This window comes from Typopeltis vanoorti, chromosome 11 (genome assembly GCF_054136105.1).
Source record: "Typopeltis vanoorti isolate ZY-2024b chromosome 11, IOZ_Tvanoo_1.0, whole genome shotgun sequence".
Classification (NCBI taxonomy): Eukaryota; Metazoa; Arthropoda; class Arachnida; order Uropygi; family Thelyphonidae; genus Typopeltis; species Typopeltis vanoorti.
In genome coordinates, this window is record NC_143559.1 from 104125295 (window position 1) to 104143414 (window position 18120).

The 18120-nt window shown below is 33.6% G+C and overlaps 1 protein-coding gene across 1 annotated transcript in view; it reads left to right on the forward strand.

The window, feature by feature from the left end:
- The window catches only part of LOC150101893 (citron Rho-interacting kinase-like), a 594274-nt gene that overhangs the window by 543754 nt on the left and 32400 nt on the right, over window positions 1-18120 (forward strand). The window contains exons 37-38 of the mRNA XM_090400165.1: window positions 7696-7776; window positions 12006-12087. Of these exons, the coding sequence (XP_090256291.1) occupies window positions 7696-7776; window positions 12006-12087 (163 nt within the window). The remainder of the gene's footprint in view (window positions 1-7695; window positions 7777-12005; window positions 12088-18120) is intronic.

Here is an 18120-nt window from a genome sequence, read left to right on the forward strand (position 1 = left end):
TTCTTACACTCAACTGTCTCACTGATGTCTGCATATCCACTATAATAATTATGATCACTATAGCATAATGACTATGACAACTCAAAAAAAAAAAAAATTATTATATTAATATTTACAATATATAGCATTTAAACCAAATTAAACAGAAATTATATTTTATTTGAAAAAATCAAATATTTATACAGTCTATCAAGTATAAAGTCTCATTAATAAACATAACAAAAATTTACAGAGCCTCCTGTTAGTTTGAAATTGTTTGTGTTAAAATAAAATATTTCTATGCTGGGGATGAAATGTCTATATTTTGGGGACAGATAATATTTTTGGGTAAAAAAAATATATACTTACATAATATAATTAGTAATTTAATTGTAGTATTTTATTTTTTTTCCTGCCACTTGACAACGTTTGTTGTTAACCAGCTTCCCAAAATTTGGACTCAAAGAGTGAGAGCATACAGCCTTCATTATGGCAGAAAGATTGACGTCAGTTAGTCTTGATCTGTGGACTGTTTTGCTACATTTTGTACATGAGAATAATTGTTCACATAAATAGGTGCTTCCAAACTAACAGAATATTTGCTGCAAACTTTTATTTCTGGATATTTTTGACCCAAATAAGTGAATATTTTTGGAACACCAACTTCTTGGTATTTCTCTTTTAGAATGGAATCATTTTGGAAATTAGTATTTGAATTCAAATACAAATAGAGCTTTTTCGAAATTAAAGGAAAAAGGACCTGTAAAAAGTGAAAAACTTCTTCTTGCTCCTTAAAATCTTTAAATTACCTATGAAATTCTTCTTTAATCGTTTTTAGTTTGGGACAATATTGAGAAAAGGTAAAATTTTGATTCTTATTATTCAACTGCTCACACATAGGAAAGTAATTTAAAATATTCTCTTTTAAATGATTTTGAAACAAAACCAATTTGCATCTAAAACTTGCCAAGTGCATCATACATGTGTGTTATTAACTGATCTTTCCCCCTGAAGTTTGACATTTAAATTGTTCAAATGTCCTGTAATATCAACTAAGAATGCTAGATCTTGTACCCATGTCTGATCATTAAAAAATGCAACATCGTGATTTTTCATTTTTAGTAACAATTTTATCTCCTCTAAAAGTAGAAAAAAAGCTTTTTTTAGAACCTTATGACAAGATAACCAATGAATCTCTCTGTAATAAGATAGCCCTTCATATTCACTCTGCAAGTCTTTAAGAAAATGTGCAAACTGGCAGTGATTGAGCCCTCTGGATCGGACAAAGTTCACAGTATTTGTCACAGGCTTGAGATCACTGCCCATTTCCAATACTTTGGAGCATGGGACCTGCTGATGAATAATGCAGTGGAAAGATTGCAGTTTTGGAATGTCTGGATACATTTCCTTTAACCTTGCTGCAAGTCTTGGTATAAAACCTTTATTTTTGCCTGATCAGAGGATGTTGGCATTTTTCCAAAATGCTCCACACAGCATCATAAATGTCTTCCCTGTAGTGGTTCCATGGATGGGAATCATTTCCAAGAACTCTTCAGTAATATTCATATTGTTGTCTCAAGCCCGAAGAAACAGAGCAACTTGAACCATGTTGTGAATATCGAAACTTTCGTCAAGGGCAATTGAAAAGTACTGTACGCTTGCGGATATTTCTTGCAAACGGTTATGCTGATTATCTGCCATTTCGGTTATTCTTTCGATCGCAATATTTCTGGACAAAGAAATATCGTGAAGTAGTTGCATATTTTTGGGACAGACGTTTTCAGCTGCTTCTATCATACATTCCTTAAACAAGGAACCGTCACTAAAAGGTTTGGAATGTTTAGCCAATAATTGCTGATTCATTGAATTTTTAATTTTTGAAAATATTTGTTGTTGACTTTGAAGTGAATTCTTAATACGTTTTAATTTTCTTCTCTCAGTTTACCCTCAAAGCATGAATATTGTTCTTTGTGAATTTTATTGTAGTGCCTTTTTATATTATATTATATTATTTAGTGACACTAATTGTTTCATTACAAATATTGCATACAATTTTGTCCTTTGTTTTTTCAGTGCAGAAATAATTCAATTTCCATTTTTATTGAAATTTTCTTCACTCATCAACAATTTTTCTTGTCTTAGAAAGCAACATTCTCTGGATCAATAAATATATTAATAACAATTTTTATAAACATGTATTTATATAATTATTTACATCATTAAAACTAAATTTATTGAATAAAAACGCACAACAGTAGTCCACTGCATGATACTATTGCAAATAAAAATTGATAAAAAAAAGGATTCTCTCACAGCTAGATTACGTTGCCCATGTCGTTGGATAGTGTTCGGCACGCTGAGGTGTGCTTCATAGATCACTGATTAACTGTAGCAGGCAATTATAAACTCATGTAGCCTGGATTCATTTGGCCGTGTATGCTGCGTGTCAAGTGAACAGCTGTTAGACAACAGAATTCAATTTTTTCAGCGCTACCTATAGCCTGCCATACATTAACAATGAAAGCATAAATATAGTTTACGATTGATCAGGATCGAATTGAACATTGAAATTGTGATATACATTTTTATTATTGCAATTATATTATATCAGGATGTTGCATTCATATTGTAAATATAAATGTTGTATGAAAACAAATAAATTGAATGTTTAGATCAATATTTCTGTTTTATTATAAAAAGCAACCATCCTTTTTTCCTACTTACCATAGATGGTTCTACTAAGGTACAAGTGGAGGAATTTTTTGAGGTTTTAGAGAAAGCAACTGACACAATGAAAAAGGAAAAGCTGGTCCTTGTTGGGGATCTAAATAGCAGAGTAGGAAATGATTGTCAGACATACAAAAATAGATTGGGAAAATTTGGGGAAAAGAGCAAAGCTAATAATAATGGCAAATACCTGTTGGATTTCTGCTCAGAACATGGACTGGTTATTACTAACACATATTCTAACATAAAAATGTGCACAAATTCACATGGAGAGAGAAGAGGCAAGGAATAAGAAAAGTCTCATTGACTATGTTATTGTTGATGATGTTTTCCCACTGGTGCAGGACACCAGAGTGTACAGAGGATTTGAAATTGGAAGTGATTACCATTTAGTCTTGAACAGGATGAAATTGAATTTCATATTGAAAAGAAGAACATGTAAGAAAGTTTTAAAGCGAATAAAAGTTGAGCAGCTCTCAGATGAACTGTAGACTAAAATACACAAATATTATTCAAGAAAAAATGAAAATTTGAGAACAGAAACCAAACCTTGGAGATTCAGTGGCAAGCCTTGAAGAAAACCCTGATTGATTCAGAGAGAGAGGCATGTGGTGAAGTTGTCTGCAAGGATAGAAAAATTAGAACTCCATGGTGGACACAGGAAGTTAAAGAGGCAGTGAAAGAAAATAAGAAAGCATATCAAAAGTTCCTGGCAAATAAGTCAGCTTGTGCTCTTAGAGAATACAGAGACAAATGTAAGAAAGCTAAACAGTGTGTAAAACTAGCTAAACAAAAGTCATGGGAGGACTTCGTCAAGAACATAGAAAATAAATATCAAGAAGCTGGCAAGATATTCCAGAGGTTGTTGAAGAAACTCAGAAATGGAGGAAAGAGTGCTGTAAATGGAATTAGAGATGATAGAGGTGAGGTTACATGAAAAACAGGAGAAATAGATATCCTTGAAGTATGGAGTAATTACTTCAAAAAATTACTAAATGAAACAAGCAGTGATGACAGCACAGTGGTAAAAAACACTGACCAGGCATGCAGTCAGGATGAAATATCTATACTTGAAGTAGAAAAAGCCATCAAAAAGCCTGAAATGTGGAAAGGCAGCTGGAGTAGATGATATTTGACCATAAATGTTCAAGTATGGAGGTATAAAAGTCTGTGTCTGCACTGCATTCAGAAGGCCAGGACAGAAGGACGAATTACAGATGATTGGAGTAGAGCTCTCATAGTACCCAAATACAAAAAGGGAAAAAGGGAAAACTGACTGTGAGAATTGCAGATGTATTTCCCTGCTGAGTATTCCTGGTAAGATTTATGCAAGTATACTTCAGAAATGGTTGAGAAGGAATGTGAAAGGGAAGCTTGGTGAAGAGCAACCTGGATTCAGGTCAAATAGAAGCTGTCAGGAACAGATTTTCATTTTATGAAAAATAGTTGAGAAATCATGGGAATATAACAAAGATTTGTATTTAAGTTTTGTAGATCTGGTAAATGCATATGACAAGGTGCCAAGAGAGAAGCTATTCAAAATGCTACAGTTGTATGGTGTCAATGGGACATTATATCAAGCAGTACTTAGTCTTTATTTGAGTTGTAAGTCAGCAGTTAGAATTGAAGGAAGTACAGGAAGATGGTTTAATGTTAAATCTGGTGTCAGACAAGGATGTATATTATCCCCCTTCTGTTATTCATTATCTATATGGATTATGAATATTATGAAATAAAGTGGTATTAAACCTGAGATCAAAATTGGAGATGTTAATCTCAGTTCTTTACTTTATGCAGATGATATTATACTTCTAAATAAATCCAGTACAAGTCTGCAAGATTTCCTGACTAAATTTTTTAATAATTGTTGCAATAGATATGGTATGAAGGTCAGCAATAACAAGACAATGAAAATAGGCAGTAGCATTGAAAATATCAACTGCTTTGTGAATGAGGAACCTATAGAACAAATAAAACATTTCAGCTGTTTCGGTGCAATTTTTATTGAAGATGGTAAATGGTAAATTAAATATGGAAATAGATAACAGAATGTATAAAGCTGGTATGGTAGAAAGTGAATTGAATAAATGTATATGGAGTAAGAGAGAAATTAGTTAAAACACTAAATTAGCTCTATACAAGACAGTGTTCAAATCAGTTTTAACTTATAGATCTGAGAGCTGGCTTAGAAATAAAACACTTGACCAAAGACTAGAGACTGCATTATGAGTCCTGAGAAAGATTAGGGGTGTGAACATATGGCATCAGTGGTAATATATTAAAAATGAGTATATTAGGAAAGAACTTGACATTATTAGCATCCGAGAATCTGTTAACAGAGCTAATCTCAGGTGGTATATCATTTAAACAGAATATGAGAGGAAAGATTAGCAAAACAAGTGTTCTCTGATAGGTTGGCAGGAAAAAGATCCAGAGGAAGACCAAGATATAGGTGCATTGACACAGTAAAAAGTTCCTTAGAAGACAGAAATATAAAATCTGATGTTAGTCTTGACAGGTAATAAATTGATTTGGAGGAAAATTGTCGATAGGAAATTAGTGTGATGTTAGTTTTTCATGTAATACTATCATATCGTGTACACCCTTTGAGGGTATATGTCAGGAATTTGATGATGATATTTTGCGACATTGAACTTGCTTCCATATTCCCATGTGCCCATTCACGTCTATTTGTAAGTCCACAACATCTTCTCTACTCTTCATAGTTTGTACCTGCTTTGAGTCATCTGCAAACACAACCGAATATCCCCATCCAAATCTTCACCATTATCATTAACCTCAGGTTAATAGCAATGGCCCTAAAATAGACCCCTGAGGCACACCACTAATGTGTTTCCTCTTCCTGGATATTGCCCCCCCCCCAAAAAAAAAAAAAAACTTCCTGATACCCATCAGATAGCCAGTCTTCAATCCAATGCACTAATCTAATATTCAATCCCATCTTCTCTAGTTTGGCTATCAACTTATGTGGAAATCTATCAAATGTTTTTGCAAAATCTAAGTATAATACTGTGTATCCCTCTCCTCTGTCCAATGAAGTCATCACCTTATTATAATAGGTAGATTATAAAAACATGATCTCCCTTTAGCAAATACATGCTTTCCATCAAAGATAATACTATTGTTGTCAGCCCAATTATGGATCCTAGTTCTCGCCAGCTTCTCCAACACTTTAACCAGAACAAGTCCTCTCTTATGAAGCAGCACAATTTTTCCCTCCTTCCATTTGACCCAGTGCAAGACTCATGTAAAAAAATGTCATGGCTGATGTTAACTCCATGGCACATTACTTCAGAATACATGGTGATATATTATACAGTCCCACTCCCTTATTAACATCAAGTTTGTTCAATTCTCCATACACCTCTTGCTCACTTAGTCAGTCTCCTCCCCATCATAAACTGCTCTCAATCTCTCCATGATGTCACATTTACAAGAATGAAAGACCTTTATGAACTTCTCATTAAGTATTTGCACTATGTCTTCTGCAGCAGGTGTCCTTATACCATTTTCTCCAATCAATGTCATCCTTCCATAATCATTCTTTTTTTCTTTCTTTTTTTTTTCTGGCTATGTATCGAAAGAATTCCCTAGAATTCTTTTTGGCTTCATTAGCTAACTGCTGGTCATACTTCACTTTTGCTACCCTTACCAACCAACTCACCCTTCTTGCCTGGACTTTGTAATCCTCATGGAACTGGTTATTATCACTTTTACTGCCTCCATAATGCCTTTTTTCTCTGTATCACATGTTTAATCTCTTCATACATTTCACACCTACCTTATTAAACCTTCTGACCCTTGAAATACATTTAGACATTGCCTCTACTAGATAGTTCTGGAATATTCCTGAAGCTGCATTGATATCTTTTCCAGCTTTTCATGCTGCACCTGCAAGCTTCTCACCAGATTATGCACCTGCAATGCATAATCACCAGACTTGTAGTTCCACATATGCCCTTTTCTCACAGAGGTCCTCACACTGCTGGCAAACATCCAAATGGAGGGTCATTTGACACCTCATTTATAATTACATTCTCTGATGAGATGATCAAATCCAAGACTCAATCCTTGTGTGCGCTCTGTTAGATACTATCTGAGGTAGTTGTCCCTCAAGAAATTCATTTTCTTTACTTCCAGTTGCTATCTCATCGTCCCAGTCTATATTGCCATAATTGAAATCATGGTGATCACCCTTTTCTTATTTACTTGGCTAATTTGATTATACATTTCATAAGCACTACCCTCCACATTACCAGGTATATAACAACATCCAACTAAGTATTTCATTCTGTTCACCTCTATCTGACACCATACTGCCTCAAAACCACTGGCACTATTTCCCTCTTGCATCTCTACCTTGTATGGACATAACTCTTTCTCTATCATCAGTGGCACTCCCTCTTCCTTTTTACCCTTTCTATCTTCACAAATCACATCATACCCTTCCATCTCTATTTCTGTCAGTATGCCATCCTCATCCAACCAGGTCTCACTTATTCCATCAATTTTTGGGTGAACAGACTCGATTAATGCAACCACTTTATTATGAAATGAAGCCTGTTATAATAATTGATATTAAAAACTTATAAAGTGCATTTGAATGTGAGCAGTGCACTAAAATATATCTTTGTTTTCATTCATTTCAAGAGAATATTTGAAGCATAAGTTGAACTAAATTGGAAATAGTCATTCATATTATCATTACAACAAGAGTGCTAAAAATACTTAATCTTAAGAAAATACTACATCTGAGACATCAAAACTGCACTATATATAGAGAGAAAATGTATTATTAATTGCTCTTGATTGAAATTTTTTAAATTTTCATATTTGGAAATTGAATAGAAAATAGATCATTGTGCATTTATAAGAAAAATGTGCTCAGAAATACATTTTTAAATTTTTAATTATTGGAATGAAACAATGGTTGATTTCTTAATATTTTTCATGTTTTCATTCATTTAGAATTTGGTGTATTTGTTGATAATTTTGGTGAAAGGACGAGAAAGGATGATGTCAAATGGACAAGGCTTCCTCTATCATTTGGTAAGTTTATATAAATATAAACATACTATATTTACCAATCCTGTTTTCTGTCATTTCCTTTGTCTACTTATTCTCGCATTATTTGCCAAGAAATTCAGGTTGCTATCGTGAAGATTTAAGCTTTTGTTCTTGTTAATAGTGAGCATAGAATAGCATATGTTCTATGGAACTTTTCAGTAGTTCATTTTAGCATGTCATTTCATTATAATGGAGTTTACTATGGTGCAAGTCTACTATATGTAGTTCTGTTACTCAAAATTGTGAGGAGAGTGGGTATAGCGAGAATCCTAAGGTTCCATCCATTATGTGGTGAGAGTCGATAAATGTTGAAGGCTTTGGTGAGGACACTTTAGATTAGTGAAGACTTTTTGAGCAAAATTTGCAGCTTAATTCATATTTGAAGCTTATGCTTTTAAACATTTTTATATTTTATTTTGTATAAAGTTTTCATAATGTTTGGTCAGTCTTGGTTGGCTGAGTTGTTAGCATATTCACTCTCCAACCAATAGATTTGCAATTTGAATCTCACCATGGGCATAAATGTTTCTGATTGGTTTTAGGTGAAAGCTGAATTTCATTGCTTGGTGTGAATCCACCACCATGCTTACTGGAGGGCTAAATAGTCTGAAATTCTATGCTTGGTCTCTAGAGCACAGTTTCTGGATTATATCAAAAATAATAAAAATGCAAAAAAAAAAATAAATTGTAAAAATTAAAAAAAAAAATTAAAACTACCATGTACCCTCAAGGGGTGTATAGGATATGATAGTACTACATGAAAAACTTACATCATTACTAACTTCCTATCTACAATTTTCCTCCAAATCAGTCTGTTACTGGTCAAGACTCCAACATTATCAGATCTTATATTTCTATCGTCTAAGGCACTTTGTACCGTATCAATCCACCTATATCTTGGTCTTCCTCTGGATCGTTTTCCTGCCAACCTGGCAGAGAACACTTATTTTGCTAATCTTTCCTCGCCCATTCTGTTTAAGTGACCATATCACCTGAGATTATCTCTGCTAATGCATTCCTGGATGCTGACAATGTCAAGTTCTTTCCTAATATCCTCATTTTTAATATGATATTTCCATTGATGCAACTGTCTATGCCCCCTAATCTTTCTCAGGACTTGCATATCTGTGGTCTCTAGTCTTCGGTCAAGTGTTTTACTTCTAACCGAGTTCTCAGATCCATAAGTTAAAATGGGTTTGAACACTGTCTTGTATAAACTAATTTAGTGTTTTGACTAATTTCTCTCTTATTTCATATAAATTTATTCATTTGGCTTCCTACCATACCAGCTTTGGTGATTCTGTTGTTTATTTCCATATTTAATTTACCATCTTCACTAAAAATCATGCCTAAGTAGCTGAATGTTTTACTTGTTCCACAGGTTCTTGGTTCACGATGCAGTTGACATTTTCAACAATTCTGCCTATTTTCATTGTCTTTTTATTGCCGACCTTCACACCACATCTATTTTATTCAATTTAATCAGGGAATTTTGCAGACTTGTAGCAAATATATTTAAAAATATAACATTGTCCGCATAAAGCAAAGAGCTGACATTAACATCTCCAATTTTGATATCATATTTAATACCAGTTTCCTTCATAATGTGATCCATATAGATAACGAATAACAGAGGGGATAATGTACATCCTTGTCTCACACCAGATTTAACATTAAACCATCTGCCCGTACTTAATTTAATTCTAACTGCTCACAACACAAATAAAGACTAAGTATTGCTTGATATAATACCCATTGACACCATATAACTGTAGCGTATTGAATAACTTCTCTCTTGGCACCTTGTCATATGCCTTTTCCAGATTGAAAAAACTTAAATACAGATCTTTGTTATATTTCCATGATTTCTCAACTATATGTCGTAAAGTGAAGATCTAATCCGATGACAACTTCTATTTGGCCTGAATCCAGCTTGTTCTTCACCAAGCTTTTCTTCCACAATTCTTTTCAACCATTTCTCAAGGATACTTGCATAAATCTTACCAGGACCACTCAGTAGGGAAATACTTCTGTAATTCTCACAGTTTTATTTCCCTTTTTATATATGGATACTATAAGACCTCTACTCCAATCATCGGGAATTCGTCCCTCTGTCCAGGGCTTCTTAACTATGCAGTGCAGCCAATGTAAGACTTTTATACACCATACTTCAGCATTTCTACTTCTGCTGCCTTTTCACATTTCAAGCCTTTAATGACTTTTCTACTTCAAGTATGGATATGTATTCCTGACTGTATTCCTGTTGAGTGTTTTTTACTACTGTGCTGTCATCACTGCTTGTTTCATTTAGCTGTTTTTCAAAGTAATTACTCCATACTTAAGTATATCTTTTTCTCCTGTTTTCATGTCACCTTTATTATCTCTAATTCCATTTACAGCACTCTTTCCTCCATTTGAGCTTTTTCAACAACCTCCAGAATATCTTGCCACCTTTTTAATATTTATTTTTTATATTCTTACAAAATCCTCTCATGACTTTTGTTTAGCTGGTTTTACACAGTGTTTAGTTTTCTTACATTTGTCTCTGTATTCTCTAAGAGCACAAGCTGAGTTATTTGCCAGGAACTTTTGATATGCTTTCTTCTTTTCTTTCACTGCCTCTTTAACTTCCTTTGTCCACAATGGAGTTCTGATTTTTCCATCCTTACAGACAATCCCACCACATGCCTCTCTGGGTGAATCAATCAGTGTTTTCTTCATGGCTTGCCACTGAATCTCCAAGGTTTGATTCCTGTTCTCAAACTCTTTCATTTTTTCTTCAATCATGTTTGTGTATTTTAGTCTACAGTTCACATCTAAGAGCTGCTCAACTTTTATTTGCTTTAAAACTTTCTTATATGTTAATCTTTTCAATAGGAAATTCAATTTTATCCTGCTCAAGATTAAATATGGTAATCACTTCCAATTTCAAATCCTCTGTACACTCTGATGTCCTGCACCAAGTGGAAAACATGACTATCAACAATAACATAGTCAATGAGACTTTTCCTATTCCTTGCCTTTTCTCTTTATGTGAATTTGTGCACATTTTTATGTTGGAACATTGTGTTAGTAATAACCAGTCCATGTCCTGAGCAGAAATCCAACTGGTATTTGCCATTATTATTAGCTTTATGCTTTTCCCTAAATTTTCCCAATCTATTTTTATATGTCTGACATTCATTTCCTACTCTACTATTTAGATCCCCAACGAGGACCAACTTTTCCTTTTTCATTGTAGCAGCTGCTTTCTCTAAAGCCTCAAAAAATTCCTCCACTTCTTCCTTAGTAGAACCTTTTGTGGGACCATAGGCACAAATAAGTCTCATTGTCCCGTTCCCCATTCTGATATTTGCCCACATCACTCTACTTGAGACTGACTGCCATTCATAAGATTGGCCTCATTTTTAGTGTTGAATACTATGGCTACTCCTTCTTTTCCTTGATTGTCATTGCCTGAATATAACATTTTGTATTTATTGCCCAGAATGATCTCACCAGTTTGTCTTTTTTGTTTCAGTCACCCCTATTTTGTCAATCTGGTACTTACCTAATTCTTCAGCTAGCTTCATTTCTTTGACACTCAGGCTTCTTATATTTGATAGTAACAATCTTTAACTCTGATGTTGAGTTGGGTGTGTTTTCAGGTTTGTTCCAGTAGCTGACTTTTCACTGTTCGTCCTGGTTCCCTGGCGAAAACAATGGGGGCAGGGGTTGACCTTGTTTACCGGGCCATGGCCCAACTGGCATGAAATTTTGTTATGTTGTACCATCGTTTTGTATTTTGGTTTAATCCAATAAGAATACAATTTGGTCGGCTAAATCCCAAATTGCCAGCCCATTCTCGTTTGTTCAGTGTCCAGGTAGATACCTGACAGGGTGCACCACGAGAAGGCGAGGATTGGCCATTAGGTCAGAAGTCCTGGTCGGTTCTCTGCATTCCTTTAAAGGCTATATGGAGGTCTCCTCTCAGTTATACAGCTTTGACCCTTAAACACCCCCCCCCTCAAAAAAAAAAAATATATATATATATAGCTGGGAAGACAAGACATGCTTGGGATAATTAGAAATTTGACTGACTCTGCATTCAGAGATTTTTGCTAACCATGAATTTTTAAATTGTGATACATTATTATATAACTTGTGTTTATCAAAGTATGCAGCAGATGTAATACTGTAAAACTCTGCAATAAAATATAATTTAATTTCAGCCTATCAAAAGCCGTTCCTGTTTGTTACTCACTTTAACTCAGTAGAAGTTGTAGAAATTTTGTCTCAGTCATCCAAACTCAGGTAAATATATGATTTGATAACATGAAATATAAAATAATTCATAACTATTCTTGAGTTTTGAGTTTTTGCATTTATTGAAGAGACATTTTAAGAACTATTATATACATATTTGAGGATAATGAAATAGATATATTTGAACTCTGAAATATCTTTCAGAGACACCCAAGAGGTAGAATATGATGCTTCCTGTCTGCTGCTCTATTTAATATATATATTTAAATGAAATAATAAAATGGAATGGGGGGGGGGGAACTATCAAGGCATTAAACTATCCTCTAAGGTGAATTTAAACATTCATCTTAGAGGGCTGTGTGGGAGTTTAAAGACAAGCTAGGCTAAGCGACAGGTGGGTCTGAGTGGAACTCCTTCCTTATTATTTTTGGAATGCCATAGAAATGTGGGCTCTTACCAAAATGGGTCTTAATTTTTTTGATGGTGTCTTCATCACAACTAATCACTTTGAGTAAGGAATTAAGTTTGTTAATTTGGCTGTTGGTAGGGTTCTGGGAAATCCTCGTAGAAGGGTAATTTTTTGGTTGTACTTGATGAAGTCCATGATGACTACAGTTTAACCTCATCTGCTTTTGTTATGGTGAGACGATTATTATATCTCAATGATTTTAGGGCCTTGATTTCACCTAGAGATAAGTTTGGGGGAGGAAGTTTAGCTTTGAGTATTGAGGACACTTCCAAGTTGGAAGTTATGTAGAAAATCCAGATATGGAATTCTTTTAAGCATTATAGCAAAATTGCATCCTTTGGCAAGAACTGAAGTTTCTGCAGGAGTGAGGGAATGTCTGGATATGTTGACAACCCATCTGTTTATTGCCAGGTTTACCTTGGTTTGTTTTTGCTTCTGAGCAAGTGAGTCAAACTTGGGGTCAAGAATGAGACTGTTTTTATAGTAAGAACATTGGAGACTGCATAGATAATGCATAATCTAAAACCAGGGAGAAAAGATCATTCTTTAAGATAGAAGATATTGTCTCTTGAAGAGAGATGTTGCAAATATTCAGGGTAAGATTGCATTTGGCAGCTCGTAGTTAATTGCATACTATCAAATGATTAGTGTTGACTAAAACAATCAACACTGAAGTCACTTCACGACTGGGTTACTTGTATATAGAGGCTAATGACTTCACATCAATTGCCTTAGTATCTCATAATGCAAATGCATATCCTTATGGACATGTATAATGCTGTTCATTATAGAAAGGGCCATTACCCAGACTGGTTTCGACCTTTATTGAGGTCTTATCAGTGGGAGCCAAATGATAGTAATTTGATTTTTTCTTGGAATTTAGTAAAGTTAGGAATTATGTTCAATTTATGGCATTTTTTTAAAAAGGAAATCCTTGCTCATAGCTTACCTTGTTGAACAGAAAGTTTTCCAAGTTTACTGGTCTTTTTGGTCATTTTTTCCCTATGAAGGATAATTAGACGAATTTTTAATGGAACTTCTGCCATTATAACATTTATTATTACACATGTATTCACAAAAGTATAGTAATTTTATTACTAAATATTTCTGTTTACATATTCTATTTTTATTTGTAAATATTGCTACAGCAAAGAATGTAAATCCTATTTACAGAGCTGAACCATATGCCAGATGCCACCGAGTGGGTGGTTACAATAAAATAAGATTACATTTAAGACCAAATTTAAAATTAAGTGATTTGAAATAAAAAAAATTTAATTTAATTACATAATGAAATGGCATTGTATTAAATTTAAAAAAATCAATAATAATTAAAATGGGAGAACATTATTGCTTGCCATTTATGAGGATGACATTCAATTATTAATTATATTATCATAAAATTACTATATTAACAACAATGCAGATTGTTGTTAATATAGTAACAACAATCTGCATTAATATTGTTACTATATTAACAATACTGCAAATATTTCATCATCATCATCATCATCAAATTCCTGCCATGTACCCTCAAGGGGTGTACAGGATATGATAGTACTACATGAAAAAAAATCGCATCATTACTACCTTCCTATCTACAATTTTCCTCCAAATCAGTCTGTTACTTGTCAAGGCTCCAACATTATCAGATCTTATATTTCTATCATCTAAGGCACTTTGTACCGTATCAATCCACCTATATCTTGGTCTTCTTCTGGGTTGTTTTGCTGCCAACCTGGCAGAGAACACTTGTTTTGCTAATCTTTCTGCAAATATTTCTATGGTCAAATATTCACCTTTTACATCGATGCAATGTTTAAGTTTGAGTGGTTATCCAAATAGAGTAATGAAGCAGTTCTAAACTGCTCAAATTGAAACTGGAATGACTGTCTCTCTATTGCCAAGATTTGGAAGAGAGTCATTCTTATTTTAATTATTTTTGTTGATTTTTTTTTTTAAATTTAATCTTTTATGTTAAGCAACTTCTAGGTGACATCATTTATCTGACTCAGCTCTATAAATACATTCTTTGTTGTAACTTCAACAAACTTAACACACTATTAGGTTGATAGCCAACTTGTATAAGGAACAAGAAGCCACTGTAAGAACATGTGTTGGATTGACTGACTGTCTTCAAGTTGGAAAAGGAGTTAGGCAAGGATGTTTACTTTCTCCTCACTTGTTTAGTATATATGCAGAGGACATCATGCATGAAGCATTGGATGAGCTCAGGGCAGGAATTAGGATAGGAGGTAGATTGATCAGTAATCTGAGGTATGCTGATGATATAGTACTCCTTTGTAATGACATGGAAGAACTAGGACTAATTCTTGACAAAGTTAACAAGATCAGTAATAACAGAGGACTTCAACTCAATGCTAGCGAGACAAAGATCATGGTTCTCAAAGGAAAAACAAACAGAAAAGCTCTTGAGAAACAAGTGTACCGTAATGGAGAATGAATTGAGGAAGTCAGCAAGTTTGAGTACCTGAATCTATTATTAATGTGAAGAATTGTTGTTTGGAAGGATGGATCTATCTCCATGGGAGCAAAGTTGAGGATTTTGGATGCAGTTGTTTTTCCAACAGCGACTTATGGATGCGAGACTTGGAACCTAAAGAAGTCAGATAAGAAATGGATATCTGCTTTTGAGATGCGGTGTTACAGAAGGCTGTTTAGGATATCATATACTAAAAGGTGTACAAATGAATGGGTGTTAGAAAAATCAGTAGAACTTTATGGCTCCTTAAGGATATTGACAGAAGAAAGTTAAAATATTTTGGACACATTTTGGACACACTTTACCTTCTATTACTTCTCAGAAGTAATAGAAGGTAAAGGTCCTGGAAAAAGAGGCAGGGGTAGACCATCAATGAGATGGATGGATGGCGTGTGCCGAGTGACTGATCTTCAGAGAGTTGAGGCTGCCAGAAAAGCCAACAACAGGACTACATGGCGAGGCCTGGTGTGGAACATCACCGAGCATCGGAATGACCATACAGCATCTGTAGATGCCCAGTGAACATAGTAGTAGTAGTTGTAACTTCACTTTGTGATTATGCTGATGAAGATGACCAGTTAGTTTCTACTTGAAATATCTGTAGTAATAAAATTATTATTATATTATGAAAATGTGTGTATATAATAGTTATTATAATGGCACAAGTTCCATTAAAAATTCATCTAGAATAAATTAATTCTTTACATATATAGTATGCATGTAAGGTGAAAAGGACACATGAAAATTCAAAATTCCTAAAAATAGTAGGTGCAGTGGCATGGCTAGAGCTTTTTGCCACCCTTCTCAATACACACCAAAAATAATACAAAAAAGTCAAAAAGACATAGTATTTTTGACATTCTGAGGCTTAGTCAATCACCATCACTACTAGTCAGACTGATGGTGTTTTTGCCGCAGCTCCCTAAACCCATAGCAGTATGATAGATTTGTTTAAATCTGGACTCTAGACCAGGGGTGGACAACTTTTTTAAGTGTACCTGCCAAAATCGCCAAATCTTTGATGCAAAATTTCTCATGTTCCAACCGAAATTTTGAGGAACATATTATTGTTTTGTGTCTTAAGTATTGGGAAGATCTTTTCAAATAATCAAAAATCATACTAGAATGGTAAAATCAAAGAACATTGTAAGAATGATTATTGTAAGTCATGTAAGATTGAATGAAAAAATTATTGACTGAATTTTTACTTAAAAGTCCTTCTACCCTGTTGATGGCGTGAATATTTTTTATTTCCATTTAAGTGTAATTCTAGCTGCCATATGAAGCCGCACAATTTAAAGATGCAATTTTTAACATCAGCAAGAGTAAACGATAATTCTGAATTTTTTTTTTATAAAGATCAATCAGACATAAGTTTTTTCAAGTTTTTCCAATATATTACAGTGCACAATCTCAATCATTTTACTTGACTAAAGCACAATAAAAGAAAATAAAATTAAAGATATAATTTTATTACTTCCTAATCCCTTATGAGTAATACATAAAAATTACAGACAAGATAAATTGTTATTTTACCTACATAACATATTGTTGTGTCGTCCTACCTAGCTAACTATTCCATTTATGTTGGTTATTTATTTTTATCTTTACCTCTTTAATTTCCGTTATACTTGGTTAGTTGTTGATTGATGTTCATCTGAATATAAAGAAATTTATATTATTCAGATTAGTCTAAATAATATAGAGGAATCAATCATCAACTAAACTTATATTATCACTTTATCTTCAGGCGGAGGTTATTATTAGTATATAAGGCTTCTGCAAAAGTCCGAATAATTTTATGAGCGGTGCAATGAAAGAAAATCAGGCAAACACCAAGTTTAACTCAACAAAAGAAAACATTTAATGTGGAAAAGTACAATATATTTAAGTATATCTATCTGCAAAAGGTTATCCAATTAAAATATTATAAGAATTCACATTCATACATTAATAACTTCTCAATTAGGTTTGAGGATCATGACTAATATTAACAACTGTTAAATCACAAAGCATTAGTATTTCTCTGACATATTTCACTCTAACCAATTGGATGAATTACATCATAAATATATTAGCTTTTAAAGTATTCAGAATAATTACAATGCATAAATTATCAAACATTCATTTATCAGTTCTTTATGTTCAGTCAATCAAGTTGAAAATAGTTCTTAAAAGTTCTCCCTTCCATATGTTACAATAATTAATCTTATGACAGGCTACACTATAATTTTTCTCAGTCAACAGAATAACATGAGACTTATTATTTTGAGGGGAAAGTACTTTAGTACATCTAACATCCGACCATTAATCGACATAACACCACAGCTAAGGTTAAAATATATCCGACGGAGTTAACAGTTATAGCTTCACAGGTTACAGAAAGGACAACTCTTACCGGGTTACTGCTTCTACACATCGAATTCGCATAGGCACATTTGAAATTCTTGTAGACTTTTACTTTATGGCTACACAGTTCTAAAGAAACTTTCCACTATAATAACTGAATTATAGACAGAAATATACAAGTCTTGATGCACTAGGTTTCAGTTATCTACTAATTCCTTATTTTCTTCTATGTATTAACTTCGGTTCTGCACTATTCTTCCACAAACCACTCGGAAAATATTGTATTATCAGAACTCCCATAGAAGTAATTCATGATGCCTATTAATTCCCAGTCCTTTTGTAGTCGATTTACAGCATATATCAACCCCCCCCCTTCTGTTACACACAACCGGTCTTTCTCTTGTCTCTAAAGCTTCTCCCTTACTTTCGTTTTCCAATCAACTATGTTCCTTCTTCCCGCCAAAATTCGGTTTTAACCAATTCAGCTTACATCCACTGGCTTCTCTGTTTATACACAGTAGCTCATGTTCTCAGCACGAGCTAACTAAAATAAACTTAGTTTCTCCTTCAGCAGCCAATCAAATTCAATCAGTAGAATTACATAAAATCATTCTTATTTACAGAAATAAAAAAGATATATCACAATTTATATAATAATTTTTACAGAATAAACTTAATAACGAATGACATTCTTATATAGTCTTTTCATTACTATTACATATTCTAAGATTAAATAATTGATTAATAACAAACAAAACTC